Genomic DNA, 19,439 nt, shown 5'->3' with positions numbered 1-19,439 from the left:
AGTTACAGGATCCATCGGTCGTGGTCGGTGACGTCTTGTAGATGTGATCGGAGCCTTAGTTACAGGATCCATCGGTCGTGGTCGGTGACGTCTTGTAGATGTGATCGGACCCTTAGTTACAGGATCCATCAGTCACTGACGTCTTGTAGATGTGATCGGAGCCTTAGTTATAGGATCCATCGGTCGTGGTCGGTGACGTCTTGTAGATGTGATCGGAGCCTTAGTTACAGGATCCATCGATCGTGGTCGGTGATGTCTTGTAGATGTGATCGGAGCCTTAGTTACAGGATCCATCGGTCGTGGTCGGTGACGTCTTGTAGATGTGATCGGAGCCTTAGTTACAGGATCCATCGGTCGTGGTCGGTGACGTCTTGTAGATGTGATCGGAGCCTTAGTTACAGGATCCATCGGTCGTGGTCGGTGACGTCTTGTAGATGTGATCGGAGCCTTAGTTACAGGATCCATCGGTCGTGGTCGGTGACGTCTTGTAGATGTGATCGGAGCCTTAGTTACAGGATCCATCGGTCGTGGTCGGTGACGTCTTGTAGATGTGATCGGAGCCTTAGTTACAGGATCCATCAGTCGGTGATGTCTTGTAGATGTGATTGGAGCCTTAGTTACAGGATCCATCGGTCATGGTCGGTGACATCTTGTAGATGTGATCGGAGCCTTAGTTACAGGATCCATCGGTCGTGGTCGGTGACGTCTTGTAGATGTGATCGGAGCCTTAGTTACAGGATCCATCGGTCGTGGTCGGTGACGTCTTGTAGATGTTATCGGAGCCTTAGTTACAGGATCCATCGGTCGTGGTCGCAGACGTCTTGTAGATGTGATCGGAGCCTTAGTTACAGGATCCATCGGTCGTGGTCGGTGACGTCTTGTAGATGTGATCGGAGCCTTAGTTACAGGATCCATCGGTCGTGGTCGGTGACGTCTTGTAGATGTGATCGGAGCCTTAGTTACAGGATCCATCGGTCGTGGTCGGTGACGTCTTGTAGATGTGATCGGAGCCTTAGTTACAGGATCCATCGGTCGTGGTCGGTGACATCTTGTAGATGTGATCGGAGCCTTAGTTACAGGATCCATCGGTCGTGGTCGGTGACGTCTTGTAGATGTGATCGGAGCCTTAGTTACAGGATCCATCGGTCGTGGTCGGTGACGTCTTGTAGATGTGATCGGAGCCTTAGTTACAGGATCCATCGGTCGTGGTCGATGACGTCTTGTAGATGTGATCGGAGCCTTAGTTACAGGATCCGTCGGTCGTGGTCGATGACGTCTTGTAGATGTGATCGGAGCCTTAGTTACAGGATCCGTCGGTCGTGGTCGGTGACGTCTTGTAGATGTGATCGGAGCCTTAGTTACAGGATCCGTCGGTCGTGGTCGGTGAGGTCTTGTAGATGTGATCGGAGCCTTAGTTACAGGATCCGTCGGTCGTGGTCGGTGACGTCTTGTAGATGTGATCGGAGCCTTAGTTACAGGATCCATCGGTCGTGGTCGGTGAGGTCTTGTAGATGTGATCAGAGCCTTAGTTACAGGATCCGTCGGTCGTGGTTGGTGACGTCTTGTAGATGTGATCAGAGCCTTAGTTACAGGATCCATCGGTCGTGGTCGGTGACGTCTTGTAGATGTGATCAGGGCTTTAGTTACAGGATCCATCGGACGTGGTCGGTGACGTCTTGTAGATGTGATCGGACCCTTAGTTACAGGATCCACCGGTCGTGGTCGGTGACGTCTTGTAGATGTGATCGGAGCCTTAGTTACAGGATCCACCGGTCGTGGTCGGTGACGTCTTGTAGATGTGATCAGAGCCTTAGTTACAGGATCCATCGGTCGTGGTCAGTGACGTCTTGTAGATGTGATCAGGGCTTTAGTTACATTGTCATATTCACTTCAGAATGAGTGATAGAAATCCAGAATCCAGGGCTGCAGACATCCTTTATTTTTGGTAACTCTATTAGTCCAGAAAAATCAGCACGTTTTGGCCTCACAATGCCTTTATCTAACCATATAAATAGAGATATGTGCATTCTGGATCTCACGTTATTTTGTCTCCTATATTTTCCATCTTCTCCTTCATCATGAAGACGCCGGCAGGACGAGATCCCTCCTCCTCCTGAATGACCCCGAGGATGGACGAGGACAGGGATGAGACCACCAGAAGATTATTCCACTTCGCCCTGGAGATCGTCTCCCTGCTGAGCGGAGAGGTAACTCCTCTACATTTCTATCAGCTTTATTGTGTTCTGTGACAAGTCCGACATCGGGAGGAGGAAATCCAGAATAGAGAGAAGGATTCTTTCCTGTAAGAGCAGTGATTGTGTGGAGCTCTCTGCCCGGAGGAGTTGTCATGGGGATTCCCTATAAGAGCTGTAGAGGGGCCGGGATGTCTGTCCGGAGGGGAATAATATTCCCGGTTATGGCCCCAGATTACTGGAGACGGTTATTGATCCCGGGATTTCTACTGATTGTCAGATCTGGAGTCGGGAAGGAATCTTCTCCCTAAGTGTCTCTCTCCATACACAGGATTACACAATAGTGAGGAAGACACCGGGGGACGGTGTGACTCCCATCATCCATCTCCAGGAGTCAGGAGGGCGGAGCCCGGGCCCCATCACAGAGCCTCCCCCGCACTCCCTGCTACATGAGAGGAACAAGAAGATCCTGGAGCTCAGCAACAAGATGATTGAGCTGCTGAGCGGAGAGGTGACTGCTGGGACATTATACAGGACTGGAGGATTCTGGGTGATGAGCAGAGAGGTGACTGCTGGGACATTATACAGCACTGGAGGATTCTGGGTGATGAGCGGAGAGGTGACTGCTGGGACATTATACAGGACTGGAGGATTCTGGGTGATGAGCGGAGAGGTGACTGCTGGGACATTATACAGCACTGGAGGATTCTGGGTGATGAGCGGAGAGGTGACTGCTGGGACATTATACAGCACTGGAGGATCCTGGGTGATGAGCGGAGAGGTGACTGCTGGGACATTATACAGCACTGGAGGATTCTGGGTGATGAGCGGAGAGGTGACTGCTGGGACATTATACAGGACTGGAGGATTCTGGGTGATGAGCGGAGAGGTGACTGCTGGGACATTATACTGGACAGCACTGGAGGATTCTGGGTGATGAGCGGAAAGGTGACTGCTGGGACATTATACAGCACTGGAGGATTCTGGGGATGAGCAGAGAGGTGACTGCTGGGACATTATACAGGACTGGAGGATTCTGGATGATGAGCGGAGAGGTGACTGTTGGGACATTATACAGCACTGGAGGATTCTGGGTGATGAGTGGAGAGGTGACTGCTGGGACATTATACAGCACTGGAGGATTCTGGGTGATGAGCGGAGAGGTGACTGCTGGGACATTATACAGGACTGGAGGATTCTGGGTGATGAGCAGAGAGGTGACTGCTGGGACATTATACAGCACTGGAGGATTCTGGGTGATGAGCGGAGAGGTGACTGCTGGGACATTATACAGGACTGGAGGATTCTGGGTGATGAGCGGAGAGGTGACTGCTGGGACATTATACAGGACTGGAGGATTCTGGGTGATGAGCGGAGAGGTGACTGCTGGGACATTATACTGGACAGCACTGGAGGATTCTGGGTGATGAGCGGAGAGGTGACTGCTGGGACATTATACAGCACTGGAGGATTCTGGATGATGAGCGGAGAGGTGACTGTTGGGACATTATACAGCACTGGAGGATTCTGGGTGATGAGCGGAAAGGTGACTGCTGGGACATTATACAGGACTGGAGGATTCTGGATGATGAGCGGAGAGGTGACTGTTGGGACATTATACAGCACTGGAGGATTCTGGGTGATGAGTGGAGAGGTGACTGCTGGGACATTATACAACACTGGAGGATTCTGGGTGATGAGCGGAGAGGTGACTGCTGGGATATTATACAGGACGGCACTGGAGGATTCTGGGTGATGACAGGAGAGGTGACTGCTGGGACATTATACAGGACAGCACTGGAGGATTCTGGTTGATGAGCGGAGAGGTGACTGCTGGGACATTATACAGGACTGGAGGATTCTGGGTGATGAGCGGAGAGGTGACTGCTGGGACATTATACAGGACTGGAGGATTCTGGGTGATGAGCGGAGAGGTGACTGCTGGGACATTATACTGGACAGCACTGGAGGATTCTGGGTGATGAGCGGAGAGGTGACTGCTGGGACATTATACAGCACTGGAGGATTCTGGATGATGAGCGGAGAGGTGACTGTTGGGACATTATACAGCACTGGAGGATTCTGGGTGATGAGCGGAAAGGTGACTGCTGGGACATTATACAGGACTGGAGGATTCTGGATGATGAGCGGAGAGGTGACTGTTGGGACATTATACAGCACTGGAGGATTCTGGGTGATGAGTGGAGAGGTGACTGCTGGGACATTATACAGCACTGGAGGATTCTGGGTGATGAGCGGAGAGGTGACTGCTGGGATATTATACAGGACGGCACTGGAGGATTCTGGGTGATGACAGGAGAGGTGACTGCTGGGACATTATACAGGACAGCACTGGAGGATTCTGGTTGATGAGCGGAGAGGTGACTGCTGGGACATTATACAGGACGGCACTGGAGGATTCTGGGTGATGAGCGGAGAGGTGACTGCTGGGACATTATACTGGACATCACTGGAGGATTCTGGGTGATGAGCGGAGAGGTGACTGCTGGGACATTATACTGGACATCACTGGAGGATTCTGGGTGATGAGCGGAGAGGTGACTGTTGGGACATTATACAGCATTGGAGGATTCTGGGTGATGAGCGGAGAGGTGACTGCTGGGACATTATGCAGCACTGTAGGATTCTGGGTGATGAGCGGAGAGGTGACTGCTGGGACATTATACGGCACTGGAGGATTCTGGGTGATGAGCAGAGAGGTGACTGCTGGGACATTATACAGCACAGGGGGATTCTGGGTGATGACCGGAGAGGTGACTGCTGGGACATTATACAGGATGGCACTGGAGGATTCTGGGTGATGAGCGGAGAGGTGACTGCTGGGACATTATACAGCACTGGAGGATTCTGGGTGATGAGCGGAGAGGTGACTGCTGGGACATTATACAGGACTGGAGGATTCTGGGTGATGAGCGGAGAGGTGACTGCTGGGACATTATATAGCACTGGAGGATTCTGGGTGATGACGGTGTGGTTGTTGTCAGGTTCCTATAAGGTGTCAGGACGTCGCTGTCTATCTCTCCATGGAGGAGTGGGAGTATCTAGAAGGACACCAGGATCGGTACCAGGACGTGATGATGGAGGAGCTCCGGCCTCTTACACCACGAGGTGAGAAGCGAGGCTCCTTGTTGGCTCCGGTGGATGTGATGACGTCTCTCCGGCGTCGTCCTATAATAGATGAGTTTTCTCCAGACTTGCTCTGGTTTTCTCTACATTTTCTCCGTCTGACAACAGCTTTCATTTCCCTGATTATTTTCTTCTGATCTGTGAGTCGCGGTTTCTCCGTTGTCCTCTTCATCAGTCTTGAGTCTTCGTCCTCGGCGGCTTCTTTCAGAATCTTTCTCCTTCCTTAGAGCATCGGTCACATTTTGTCTGCAGATGTCCCGTCCTCCTGTCCGTTCTCTCCTGTGAGTTCTTTCTGTCCCTAAGTCTGTCGTGGATTGTTACTCAGCAGAGTCGGGGTTAATTTACAGGTGATTTTCTCCCTAATCCGCTGTCTCTCGTCCGTCCCTCAGAATCTCCTCATCGGTCGTGGTCGGCGTCCGGCTCCTCCTTCTTGGCTAACACTTGTGTGCCCCATGAGAAATAAGATATGCAAATTTCCTCTCCCCAGATACAGAGAAGAGGTCTCTAGCGCCTCCTATAGGACGCAGCAATCCTAGAAATCAATATCAATGTTTCAGCCTCATCCTGATGGGGCAAATTTCCATTTTTGCATTTTTTTCCTTCCATAAGACATAACATTTTTATTTTCCATCCACAGACGTTTGAGATCTTGTGGTTTTTTCCATCATGGATTTTTCATTTTACCGTAGAATGAGCTGAAAAACAGGAAGAAAATTACTGATGAGGGGAAACGGTTTATTAAAAAAAATTCATTTCCACATTTATTTTTTGTTTTTTTCTCAGCATTTATTGGGCGGTAAGAACGACCTCGCTGCGATTTTCCGGGTCTGTTATGGTGACACCAATCTTGTGTTGTTTTATAGATTTCCTGCATTATAATATCAGCCCTTTCCCTGAGACCGATCTCTTTATCTTCCGTTATCGGAGCGGTGTGACGGCTTCTCTTCTTGAATGCAGCACTGACCTTTTGGGATCATTTTGGGGCATCTGTGATTTTTGGATCGTTGTGTTTTCATTGCATTTTTGTGGTGTTTGTGATGTGTTTACCGTGTGGGATAAATCCTCATGTGACAATGACAAATATGTTTGTTGCTACATTTATTTTTTTGTTCTCATTTTTGGAAATAAAATAAAACTAATGTGGACTTTGACATGAGATCCTGTTCATACCGGACTTCATAGGAAAACCTTGGTGGCAGAGACAGGGGTCTTCTGGAGGCCACAGACGGTCATAGCCGGCTCTAATGCTGAGCTGGCTGTCAGTCAGTGCCGGGGCAGCGGTAACAGCCGCCGCTCTCTATACACTGAGCGGTGACTGTAGCTGCTTCAACCGAAACTTTATGGAAGCCGAACGCTGCTGAATGGGACTAAAGTTAATTTCCTCTCAGTGCTGACACCGGACAGGTTCAATATGTTACTAACCTGCCGGTTAACCCCATGTCTACAGGTTATTAGCATTATTTTACATGACAGGTTCCCTTTAAATGACACTGTCAAGAGCCTTATTACATGACGTCAAAATGCCTGGGACGGGGGTCCTAGCCTCAAGGGCTCAACGACCGCAAAATGTCAGGGGGTCAGCTCTTTCTCTTCATGTGGTCTGAGCAGAACAATGTAAGGGGGCTGGTGATACAGGTGTTGAACCCGCAGGGACATCGGACCCCACAATGGTGAGAATAATCAGTATAAGTCTCCCGTAAAGGGTTGTTTGTTCAGATGAATATGTATTCTGGGGCTTTTCTGTAGAATCTGACCAGACAATCTCTCCTTGGCTCCCTGTTGTGAATTCTGCTCTTGGGTTCCCTCCGGTGGTTGTTGGTGGTAATGCAGTTGTCCCTGGGTTGCAATCTTGGTCAGGTGTCTCTGCTGATTGCAGCTCTGACTGGGATATTTAGGTGTGCAGGATTCATTAGTCCTTGCCAGTTGTCCATTGTTCTTGGAGGTTTTGCACCTCTGTCTGGTTACTCCTGCCCTGCTTCCAAATCAGCAAAGATAAGTGTCTGGTTTTTGTTTCTGCAGCACACATGCTGTGTGCTTTACAATTCAGTGCTATTCATTGTTTTTTCTTGTCCAGCTTAGACTGTGTTAGGATTTTTTCAGTCATGTTGGATTCTCAGGAGATGCAGATATACATTCCATGTCTTTAGTTAGATGGTGGAATTTTTGTATTATCTGCTGTGGATATTTTTAGGGTTTTAATACTGACCGCTTAGTATTCTGTCCTATCCTTTCCTATTTAGCTAGAGGGCCTCTTTTGCTAAATCTTGTTTCCTGCCTGCGTGTGTCTTTCCTCTAATACTCACAGTCAATATTTGTGGAGGGCTGCCTATCCTTTGGGGTTCTGCTCTGAGGCAAGATAGAATTCCCATTTCCATCTATAGGGCTATTTAGTACTCCGGCTGTGTCGAGGTGTCTAGGACGTGTTAGGTACACCCCACGGCTACTTCTAGTTGCGGTGTTAGTTTAGGGTTTGCGGTCAGTACAGGTTCCACCTTCTCCAGAGAAAGTCTCATGCTGCTCCAAGGTCACCGGATCATAACAGCTCCCCTTGTACATCAGTAAGCACCCATGACCCCGGTGCCTGCTCTCTAGTTGTCCTTTCTACACATTGATCGGCACTAACCGTTGTGTACCGGGGGCTCCCCACAACACCGTCTTCTGGTGCACTTGCTGCCTATTTTACTCTTTATGTTGAGGCAGATGTTGAGATTTCTCTCTTTAAAAAAGAATAAAAACGCAGTAACTCGTCTATTAATAGGAGGACGGCAGGATCTCTCCTCTTAAGGTACCTTCACACGAAACGACATCGCTAGCGATCCGTGACGTTGCAGCGTCCTCGCTAGCGATATCGTTTCGTTTGACACGCAGCAGCGATCAGGATCCTGCTGTGATGTCGCTGGTCGCTGAATAAAGTCCAGAACTTTATTTGGTCGTCCGATCGCTGTGTATCGTTGTGTTTGAAAGCAAAAGCAACGATACCAGCGATGTTTTACACTGGTAACCAGGGTAAATATCGGGTTACTAAGCGCAGGGCCGCGCTTAGTAACCCGATGTTTACCCTGGTTACCAGCGTAAAAGTAAAAAAAACAAACAGTACATGCTCACCTGCGCGTCCCCCAGCCTCTGCTTCCTGACACTGACTGAGCGCCGGCCCTAAAGTGAAAGTGAAAGCACAGCGGTGACGTCACCGCTGTGCTGTTAGGGCCGGAGCTCAGTCAGTGTCAGGAAGCAGACGCTGGGGGACGCGCAGGTGAGTATGTACTGTTTGTTTTTTTTACTTTTACGCTGGTAACCAGGATAAACATCGGGTTACTAAGCGCGGCCCTGCGCTTAGCAACCCGATGTTTACCCTGGTTACCCGGGGACCTCGGCATCGTTGATCGCTGGAGAGCGGTCTGTGTGACAGCTCTCCAGCGATCAAACAGCGACGCTGCAGCGATCGGCATCGTTGTCGCTATCGCTGCAGCGTCGCTTCGTGTGAAGGTACCTTTAGTGATCCCAGAGGATCCTGTCCAGGAGGGAGGCCGTGTCCTCATGGTGACCTCATGAGCTCTCAGTAAACAATCACTGGTAAATGGTAACCGTCCTTCCCCCAATCTCCATAACGGTGAATTAGGAGAAAAGAAACCACTGGATATAAATGTGGAGCTTTCTTCAGCTCCTCTGTGGTTCCATCCCTGGTGGAGAGGAAACTAGGAGAAGTTGTGTTTCTTAGTACGGCTCCTCCATCTGACTGACGAGGGTCTTCTCTGTCCCTCTCCTCAGGGTCCTCGTCCTCCGAGTGCAGAGCAGAGAGCATTAGGTTTTGGCCTCGCTGATTATCACTTCATACTTGGGGCCACAATGTGCTGGGACCTCGGTACCGGTGGTGAGGACCACAACAATGTAACTTAGTTCCTGATACGTAAACCTAGAATTACCGGTTCTGAGAGCCATGTTTCATATATAGACTGATACACGGCAGGTGATGTATTCAGTCTGTGTGTCTCCACAGATGGATCCAGGAGGAGAAATCCACCTGAGAGATGTCCCCGTCCTCTGCATCCCCAGGACTGTCCAGAGGAGAATCACAACATCCCGGAGGATCATCAGGTAGATGACACTGAAGCCCCCACAACATCTGACCATGAAGTGATGGGACCTGAGCTCATCTTACATTTTTCTTTTTAGGTTGAAAATCTGATTGATATTAAGGTTGAGGTTATACATGGAGGACAAGAGGCGATCGCAATATGGGCCGATCAGCAGGGTGAGGAGGGGAGACTGTCCTGTCTGTTCTGTGGTCACCTACTACTACTCCCATCATCTCATCATCACATGACACAATCTATTCCATCACTGTGTGTCTCCTACAGATGGATACAGGAAGAGAAATCCACCAGAGAGATGTCCCCGTCCTCTGTATCCCCAGGACTGTCCGGAGGAGAATCACAACATCCCGGAGGATCATCAGGTAGACGGTGCTGAGCCCTGTACCGGATCTGTATATGGGGGGACATTTCTGATCGAGGTCATAGAGGTCACAGATTTTGGTGGTTTCTTGTATTGTGCTGATTGTTACATCTGATATATCAGGAGGAAGATCCGACTAAGAATAAAGTGAAGGAAGAGACAGAAGAAGAAGCGATGACGAGGGGGGATCAGCCGTGTGTCACTGACGGGAAGGAGGAGATTCCGGTAGATGCTTCCACGGGTATGGAATAATGACCGGCACGTGATGATGATGATGACCAGCATGCGATGATGATGATGAGCAACGTCTGATGAGCAGCGTGTAATGATAATCACCGGCGTGTGATGATCATTTCCAGCATGTGATAATGACGACTGGCGTGTGAGGATGATGAACGGCATGTGATGATGACTGGAGTGTGATGACGGTGACCGGTATGATGATGTCCAGCGCGTGATGATTATGACAATGACTGACGTGTAATGGTGATGATCGGCGTGTGATGATGATGAATGGCATTTGATGATAATGACCGCCGAATGATATGTGATGATGATGACCGGTGTGTGATATCGTGTGGAATCTCTGGTGCAGTGAAGCTTTATCCACTGTCCACATCATAGCAGAAGCGTCCGGTGATGGCGCGGCTGCTTCTGTAGAGTCCGGCGGTGCACTGATGAATAACGGGGCCGCCTTCACACCTCCTTAATGGTTTAGGAAGCACAGATTAAGTTTTCCTTTACCTTTGTTAATATTCCTTCCATTCTTTCCATCCGTGTTTTTCTTCCACAAGTCCCGTGCTGTCATATAAATGACTGAGCTTGTGATTCGGACAGAACCTCTGATGGAAGATTCCCTATAATAAGGCAGATAGAGACACTGTGGATGCCATAGAATCGGTGATCCGGCGGTGTCAAGCGTGCATAAAAGTGCTGTTGGCCACAGTTTTGTCATCTTTGAAGAGAAGGACAACGCTGAACAAAGGCTAGACAGTAACTGTGCTGCTTCATTAGTGATTGGATCCCTCGAGGTTTCGTCTGGATCACGTATTTTGTATATTTAGACCGAAACCCCGATGTAAGTGCTCAGTGTAGAGCGCAGGATAAATGTGAATCAAAATGGTTTTTAAAATGTTCCCAATAAGAGCTTCATCTCAATTCACTCCCGAATCCAAATACCCCTTCCTCCTGGGCCCCATATTGTGTGTAAACCGCAGTTAGTGTCCGTATATTTGGCATTTCAGTAGCAAGTAGAGACCGCTTAATTTACAGGGTGGGCGTCTCCAGAAGGGCAAGCTGGGCATAATGTATGGGCACTACAATGTACAGGCACTACAAGGTACTGGCAGTACAATGTCCTGGGTGCTACAATGTACGAGCACTACAATGTACTGGGCACTGCAGCCTACAGGGCATAATGTACTGGGCACTGCAATATATGGGCACTACAATGTACTGGACACTACAATGACTGGCACTACAATGTACTGGATACTACAATGTATGGGCACTACATTATATGGGCACTACAATGACTGGCACTACAATGACTGGCACTACAATGACTGGCACTACAATGACTGGCACTACAATGTACTGGGCACTGCAGTCTACTGGGCATAATGTACTGGACACTACAATATATGGGTACTACAATGTACTGGGCACTGCAATGTACGGTCACTGCATTGACTGGGCACTACAACTTGGCACTGCGATGGAAAAGTATAATGTTACAGGGTATATCCACTAGATTCCTTGATAGGGCGTTGATCCAGGGAACTAGTCTGATTGCCGTATGTGGGGTCGGGAAGGAATTTTTTTCCCCATGGTGGAGTTACTCTTTGCCACATGGGGTTTTTTTGCCTTCCCCTGGATCAACATGTTAGGGCATGTTAGGTTAGGCTATGGGTTGAACTAGATGGACTTAAAGTCTTCCTTCAACCTTAATAACTATGTAACTATGTAACTATGTAACTATGTATGGGCACTTCAGCGTGCTAAGCACTACAATATATGACTACTACAATGTACTGGACACTGCAATGTTCGGGTACTTTAGCTTTCTGGGCACTACAATATATGGGCACTACAATGTCCTGCACTCTATAATATACTGGGCCCTGCTATGTACTGGGCACTACAACGTACGGGCACTACAATGTACTGGGCACCGCGATTTACAGGCAGTTCAATGTACTGGGCACTACAACGTACTGAGCACTACAATATACTCAGCACTACAGTGTACTGGGCATAATGTACTGGGTACTACAATGTACGGACACTGCAACTTACTGGGCACTACCATGTATATTCACTACAATGTACTGGGCACTAGAATATATGGGCACTACAATGTCCTGGACTCTGTAATGTATTGGGCACTACAATCTACTGGGCACTACAATGTATTGGGCACTACAGTGTACTAAGCACTACAATAATAATAATAATAATAATCTTTATTTATATAGCGCCAACATATTCCGCAGCGCTTTACAGTTTAACAGTTTCAAACACAACAGTCATAGGTAACAACGTTAACAATACAATAATTAAAGCAACACAAGACGCCCCTGCTCGTGAGAGCTTACAATCTACAATGAGGTGGGGAGATACAAAGCACAGGTGTGTATTTACAATGGTGTATTTACAGTGATGGTCCAGCCATCTTCAGGGGGTGGGGGGTAGATGGAGATAGTGAATGGGCTACACACAAACATAAAATGACTGATTAGGGAACGTGATAGGCCGCTCTGAACAAATGAGTTTTGAGTGAGCGCCTAAAACTATGCAAGTTGTGGATGGTCCTAATATCTTGGGGTAGAGCATTCCAGAGGATTGGCGCAGCACGGGAGAAGTCTTGGAGTCGGGAGTGGGTGGTACGGATTAGTGCAGAGGTTAGTCGAAAGTCATTTGCAGAGCGCAGAGGTCGGTTAGGCCGATAGACAGAAATGAGGGAGGAGATGTAAGGGGGTGCCACACTATGGAGAGCTTTGTGGGTGAGAACAAGTACTTTGAATTGTATCCTGTAATGAATGGGCAGCCAGTGTAACGACTGGCGAAGAGCGGACACGTCCGAGTAACGATAAGCCAGATGGACGACCCTGGCTGCTGCATTAAGGATGGACTGGAGAGGGGAAAGTCGAGTGAGGGGGGAGGCCAATTAATAGAGCGTTACAGTAGTCCAGACGGGAGTGGATCAGGGCGACAGTGAGGGTTTATGTTGTCTCCATGGTGAGAAAAGGGCGGATTCTAGAGATGTTCTTTAGGTGTAAGCGGCACGAGCGGGCAAGACATTGTATGTGGGAGGTGAAGGAGAGATCGGAGTCAAACATAACACCCAGACAGCGTGCCTGCTGCTGGGGTGTTATTATGGTGCCACCCACGGAGAGGGAAATGCCAGATTTAGGGAGGTTAGTAGAAGGCGGGAGCAGAAGAAGTTCAGTTTTGGAGAGGTTGAGTTTCAGATAGAGAGCGGACATGATGTTGGAGACTGCGGACAGTCAGTGGCGTTCTGTAGTACAGCGGGGGTAAGGTCAGGGGATGACGTGTATAGTTGTGTGTCATCAGCATAAAGATGGTACTGAAAGCCAAATCTGCTGATGGTCTGTCCAATTGGGGCCGTGTAGAGGGAGAAGAGAAGGGGGCCAAGGACAGCCCTGGGGTACCCCGACAGTGAGAGGAAGAGGAGATGAAGTGGAGCCAGAGAACAGAACACTGAAGGAGCGTTCAGAAAGATAGGAGGAGAACCAGGAGAGAGCAGTGTCCTTAATGCCTAGTGACTGGAGCCTAGAGAGTAGGAGAGGGTGGTCAACAGTGTCGAAAGCTGCAGAAAGATCGAGGAGAATGAGCAGAGAGTGGTCACCGTTACATTTTGCTGTCAGAAGGTCATTGGTCACCTTGATGAGTGCAGTTTCTGTCGAATGTAGGGCGCGGAAACCAGACTGTGAAGGGTCTAGAAGGGAATGGGTGGAGAGGTAACGGGTAAGGCGGGAGTAGACTAGGCGCTCCAGGAGTTTTGAGATGAAGGGGAGATTGGAGACTGGTCTGTAGTTATTTGTGCATGATGGGTCAAGGGTGGGTTTTTTTTAGTAATGGAGTAATGATAGAGTGTTTGAAGGAGGAGGGAAAAATGCCAGAGGTAAGGGAGAGATTAAAAATTGTAGTTAGGTGAGTTGTGACGACTGGAGAGATAATTATTATTATTATTATTAAATCTGGGGCTAAAGCAACAATATAATGGTAAAAATGAAACTTTTTCCCCACAGTTCAATGTATAACATTTTGTGAAACCATACCTCTAGATATATTCCTTGAGGTGTCTATGTCAGTTGTGGGGGGTTTCCACTGCTTAGGCACAGCAGGGGCTTTGCAAACGCAACGTGGCATCCGGTATCTATGTCGTCCGATTTTGAGCTCCTAAAGTCAAATGTTCTCCTTACCTTCTGAGCCTTGCCATGCGCCCATACAGTAGTTTCCCCCCACATATGGGGTAACGGCGTACTGAGAAGAAATTGTACAACAAATTGTATGGTGCATTTTCTGCTTTTACTTTTGTGAAAATTAAAAATTTGGAGCTAAAGCAACATTTTTTGTGGTGCAAAAATTAAAATGTGTATTTTTTCCTTCCACATTCCATTAATTCCTGTGAAGCACCTGAAGGGTAATAAACTTCTTGAATGTGGTTTTGAGCAACTTGAGGGGTGCAGTTTTTCGAATGGTGTCAATTTTGGTATTTTCTGTCACATAGGCCCCTCAAAGTCACTTCAAATGTGAGGTGGTCTCTAAATTAATAAGAATTTGTAAATTTTGTTGGAATAAAAAGAAATTGCTCACAAACTTTTAACCCTTATAACTTCCTAACAAAATAAAGTTTCAAAAATGATTCTGATGTAAAGTAGACATGTAGGAATTGTTATTTATGAACTATTTTTGGTTATTTACCTATATGATTTAAAGGGATAAAAATAAAAAAATTGTAAAATCTGAAATACTCTTAATTTTTTGTCAAATTTTTGATATTTTCATAAATAAACACAAATAGTGACGACCACAATTTACCACAAACATGAAGTACAATATGTCACAGAAAACAATCTCGTAATCAGTGGCATGTGTGGAAGCTCCAGAGTTATCACATAAAGTGACACTGGTCAGAATGCGGCTCGGTCATTAACATAAGTAACTTACAATGGGGCTTGGTCCTAAGGAGTTGATGTGCCTTCAGAGCGATTGCAGTCTTCTAAGGTTTCCTATCGTGCCCTTCGGCATAGTGAGGACATGATTACTGTGGCTGGAGCTCAGCCACTCGCGGATGTAGGGCCACCTTTGTGACTAGTTAATCTAATTTGCATACAGTACTGCAATATTAAAACTCCATTTTTAATTGCATGGACACTTTTCTACACTAAGGGCACGATAGGAAGCTTGAGAGAGTGAAATAGCACTGGTGGTATATTGAGGGAGTAAATCCTGATGGCAGGGTCCCTTTAAGAACTATTTATTGTCTAATCTCTGCCACCCCTGATTGTGCCAATGTCACCAGTTTATAAGTGTTCCTCACTTTACCCGTCATTGTGCTAATGTTATAGTTACATAGTAGCATAGTATTTAAGGTTAAATGGAGACTTTAAGTTCATCTAGTTCAACCCATAGCCTAACCTAACATGCCCTAACATGTTGATCCAGAGGAAGGCAGAAAAAAAACCCATGCTGCAAGCAGTAAGCTCCACATAGGGGAAAAAAAATTCCTTCCCGACTCCACATACGGCAATCAGACTAGTTCCCTGGATCAACTCCCTATCAAGGAATCTAGTGTATATACCCTGTAACATTATACTTTACAAGAAAGGCATCCAGTCATCTCTTGCATTTTACTAGGGAATCACTCATTACAACATCATACGGCAGAGAGTTCCATAGTCTCACTGCTCTTACAGTAAAGAATCCGCGTCTGTTATTATGCTTAAACCTTCTTTCCTCCAGACGTAGAGGATGCCCCCTTGTCCCTGTCTCAGGTCTATGATTAAAAAGATCATCAGAAAGGTCTTTGTACTGTAATAAGATCACCCCTTGGCCTTCGTTATTCCAAAGTAAATATCCCCAAGTGTAATAACCTATCTTGGTATTGCAGACCCCCCAGTCCTCTAATAACCTTGGTCGCTCTTCTCTGCACCCGCTCCAGTTCAGCTATGTCTTTCTTATACACCGGAGACCAGAACTGTGCACAGTATTCTAAGTGTGGTCGCACTAGTGACTTGTATAGAGGTAAAATTATGTTCTCCTCATGAGCATCTATGCCTCTTTTAATGCATTCCATTATTTTATTTGCCTTTGCAGCAGCTGCCTGACACTGGCCATTAAATGTGAGTTTGTCATCCACCCATACACCCAGGTCTTTTTCAGTGACGGGTTTTGCCGAGTATTTTAGAATTAAGCACATAGTTATACATCTTTCTTCTGCCTAAGTGCATGACCTTACATTTATCCCCATCAAAGCTCATTTGCCATTTATCATCCCAAGCTTCTAGTTTACATAAATCTTCCTGTAATATTAAATTGTCCTCCTCTGTATTGATTACCCTGCAGAGTTTAGTGTCATCTGCAAATATTGAAATTCTGCTCCGTATGCTCCCTACAAGGTCATTAATAAATACGTTAAAAAGAAGAGGGCCCAATACTGATCCCTGTGGTACCCCACTGTTATCCACGGCCCAGTCCGAGTATGCTCCATTAATAACCACCCTTTGTTTCCTATCCCTGAGCCAGCTCTTAACCCACTTACACATATTTTCCCCTGTTCCCATTGTTTTCATTTTATGTATCAACCTTTTGTTTGGCACCGTATCAAAAGCTTTTGCATAGTCCATATAAACCTTATTACCGGTCCTTTCACTGACGAGGTTCTTCATTGTGAGCTCCATAAAATAAATGTAGAAATCTCTTTTGAGTTGTAGAAGAAATTCACATCCAATCTATCTTTCTTCCTTATAGGAAATCCTTGTGAGATTAACCGTTTATCACTAAATTGTAAAAAAGAAGATATCAGAAAGCACTCTAATGGAGAAAACCTCATTACCCTTCATGGACCTCCTGGACTTCACAGTACTTCACTTGGTAATAATCCTCCTAATCATGAGGAACCCTCTCCTGACCAATCTCGCATTATTACTACAATTCCAGGAGCCAAAGTGGATACAAGATATCAGTGTGACAAGGAAATTACTAGAAGCTCAGATTTTTTAACACAAGGAAAACACAAAGGAGATAAGCCATACTCCTGTTCAGAATGTGGGAAATGCTTTACAAATAAATCAAAATTTGTTAGACATGAGAGAATTCACACAGGAGAAAAGCCATATTCATGTTCAGAATGTGGGAAGGCCTTCACATGTAAAGGGAGGCTTATTACACATCAGAGAATTCACACGGGTGAAAAGCCATATTCATGTTCAGTATGTGGGAAGTCCTTCATAGATAAACGGTATCTTATTATACATCAAAAAATTCACACAGGAGAAAAGCCATTTTCATGTTCAGAATGTGAGAAGGCCTTCACATATAAAGGGTCTCTTATTACACATCAGAGAATTCACACAGGAGAAAAGCCATTTTCATGTTCAGTATGTGGGAAGTCCTTCACTGAAAAAGGGAGTCTCATTACACATCAGAGAATTCACACAGGAGAGAAGCCATTTTCATGTTCAGAATGTGGGAAAGCCTTCACATATAAAGGGTATCTTATTATACATCAGAGAATTCACACAGGAGAAAAACCATTTTCATGTTCAGTATGTGGGAAGTCCTTCACCGAAAAAGGGAGTCTCATTACACATCAGATAATTCACACAGGAGAGAAGCCATTTTCATGTTCAGAATGTGGGAAGGCCTTCACATATAAAGGGTATCTTATTACACATCAGAGAATTCACACAGGAGAGAAGCCATTTTCATGTTCAGAATGTGGGAAATGTTTTTTATATAAATCACAAGTTGCTGTGCATGAGAGAATTCACACAGGAGAAAAGCCATTTTCATGTTCGGAGTGTGGAAAGTTCTTCACAGATAAAGGGAGTCTTATAATACATCAGAGAATTCACACAGGAGAGAAGCCGTATTCATGTTCAGAATGTGGAAAGTCCTTTAGCGTTAAAGGGAGTCTTAGTAGACATCAGAGCATTCATACTAGAGAGACTCCATATTCACCTTAAGAATGTGGGAAATGTTTTAGAGATAAATCACATCTTGTTAGACATCAAAGAATTCACACAGAGGAGAAACCATTTTCATGTTTACAATGTGGAATGTGCTTTACAAAAAAATCAAGTCTTGTGAGCCATGAGAGAAGTCATGCATTGAAGCATGTTCAGAATGTGGGAAATCTTTTATACACAAATTATATCTTGTAAAACATGAGAGAAGATATGCAGGAAAGATACTGTAATTATGTTCTGCGTTTTATAAATTTTAATAAACATTGGTCAGTATAAATGAGTACACCCCCTTTGATAAGATTTAATTAATATCTCTATTAACTTCAGAACAATCTCTTAACATTTTGCCAACAGTAAGTTTCATAGAGTATTTTGTGGGGGGATATGATGGAGAGGAGCTACAGTTATATGAAAAAGTTTGGGCACCCCTATTAATCTTAAGCTTAATGTTTTATAAATATTGGATTTTTTTGCAACAGCTATTTCAGTTTCATATATCTAATAACTGTTGGACACAGTAATGTTTCTGCCTTGAAATTAGGTTTACTGTACTAACAGAAAATGTGCAATCTGCATTCAAACAAAATTTGACAGGTGCATAAGTATGGGCACCTCACCAGAAAAGTGACATTAATATTTAGTAGATCCTCCTTTTGCAAAAATAACAGCCTCTAGTCGCTTCCTGTAGCTTTTAATGAGTTCCTGGATCCTGGATGAAGGTATTTTTGACCATTCCTCTTTACAAAACAATTCTTGTTCAGTTAAGTTTGATGGTCGCCGAGCATGGACAGCCCTCTTCAAATGATCCCACAGATGTTCAATGATATCCAGGTCTGGGGACTGGGATGGCCATTCCAGAACAGTGTAATTGTTCCTCTGCATGAATGCCTGAGTAGATTTTTATAAAATATTAAGCTTAAGATTAATAGGGGTGCCCAAACTTTTTCATATAACTGTGTGGGGAATATTATGGATAGGAGCTGTGTGTGTGTGGGGGCAATGTAACAGAGGATCAGTATGCGTGGGGAGTATGACAGAGAGGAGCTGTGTGTGTGGAATTTGACAGAGAAGAGCTGTCAGGATTCAAACCTAGCAGCTCCTGTGCACCAGTCAGCTACTTTTCCTTCTGAGCTAAGTAGTAAGAGCACCCAGTTCTTGTCAAAACGCCCACTTCCGGTTTTTGACAGGTGCCCCACCCCTTTTTTACACCTAGCACTAAGCCCGCCCCACTTCCCATCTTCACCCCTCCCCTCTCCTCCCCATTCTCCCACTCTCTGCCCCTCTGTGTGTCAATATCTGTTACGTGCCCGCCCCGGAAGCCGCCCTGAGTGTGTCAATACCTGTTACGTCAGTTCCGTGCCTGCCCCGGAAACCACCCTGTTCAGCCTCTGTGACGTCCCTCATGACCGCCCATCGTCGCCCATCTTGT

At 46.2% G+C, this 19,439-nt stretch overlaps 1 protein-coding gene across 1 annotated transcript in view; it reads left to right on the top strand.

Annotated features, from left to right (window-relative positions):
- The window catches only part of LOC143793536 (uncharacterized), a 30,950-nt gene extending 12,636 nt beyond the window's left edge, over positions 1-18,314 (top strand). The window contains exons 2-9 of the mRNA XM_077280587.1: positions 2,085-2,207; positions 2,524-2,703; positions 5,198-5,321; positions 9,334-9,431; positions 9,510-9,588; positions 9,695-9,792; positions 9,915-10,032; positions 16,791-18,314. Coding sequence (XP_077136702.1) covers positions 2,118-2,207; positions 2,524-2,703; positions 5,198-5,321; positions 9,334-9,431; positions 9,510-9,588; positions 9,695-9,792; positions 9,915-10,032; positions 16,791-18,007 — 2,004 coding nt within the window. The 5' untranslated portion in view covers positions 2,085-2,117 and the 3' untranslated portion in view covers positions 18,008-18,314. The remainder of the gene's footprint in view (positions 1-2,084; positions 2,208-2,523; positions 2,704-5,197; positions 5,322-9,333; positions 9,432-9,509; positions 9,589-9,694; positions 9,793-9,914; positions 10,033-16,790) is intronic.
- Positions 18,315-19,439: the final 1,125 nt, after the last annotated feature.

This window comes from Ranitomeya variabilis, chromosome 1 (assembly GCF_051348905.1).
Source record: "Ranitomeya variabilis isolate aRanVar5 chromosome 1, aRanVar5.hap1, whole genome shotgun sequence".
Taxonomy (NCBI): domain Eukaryota; kingdom Metazoa; phylum Chordata; class Amphibia; order Anura; family Dendrobatidae; genus Ranitomeya; species Ranitomeya variabilis.
The sequence above is the reverse complement of the archived record's forward strand: the minus strand, read 5'-3'. Positions and strand labels throughout refer to the sequence as shown.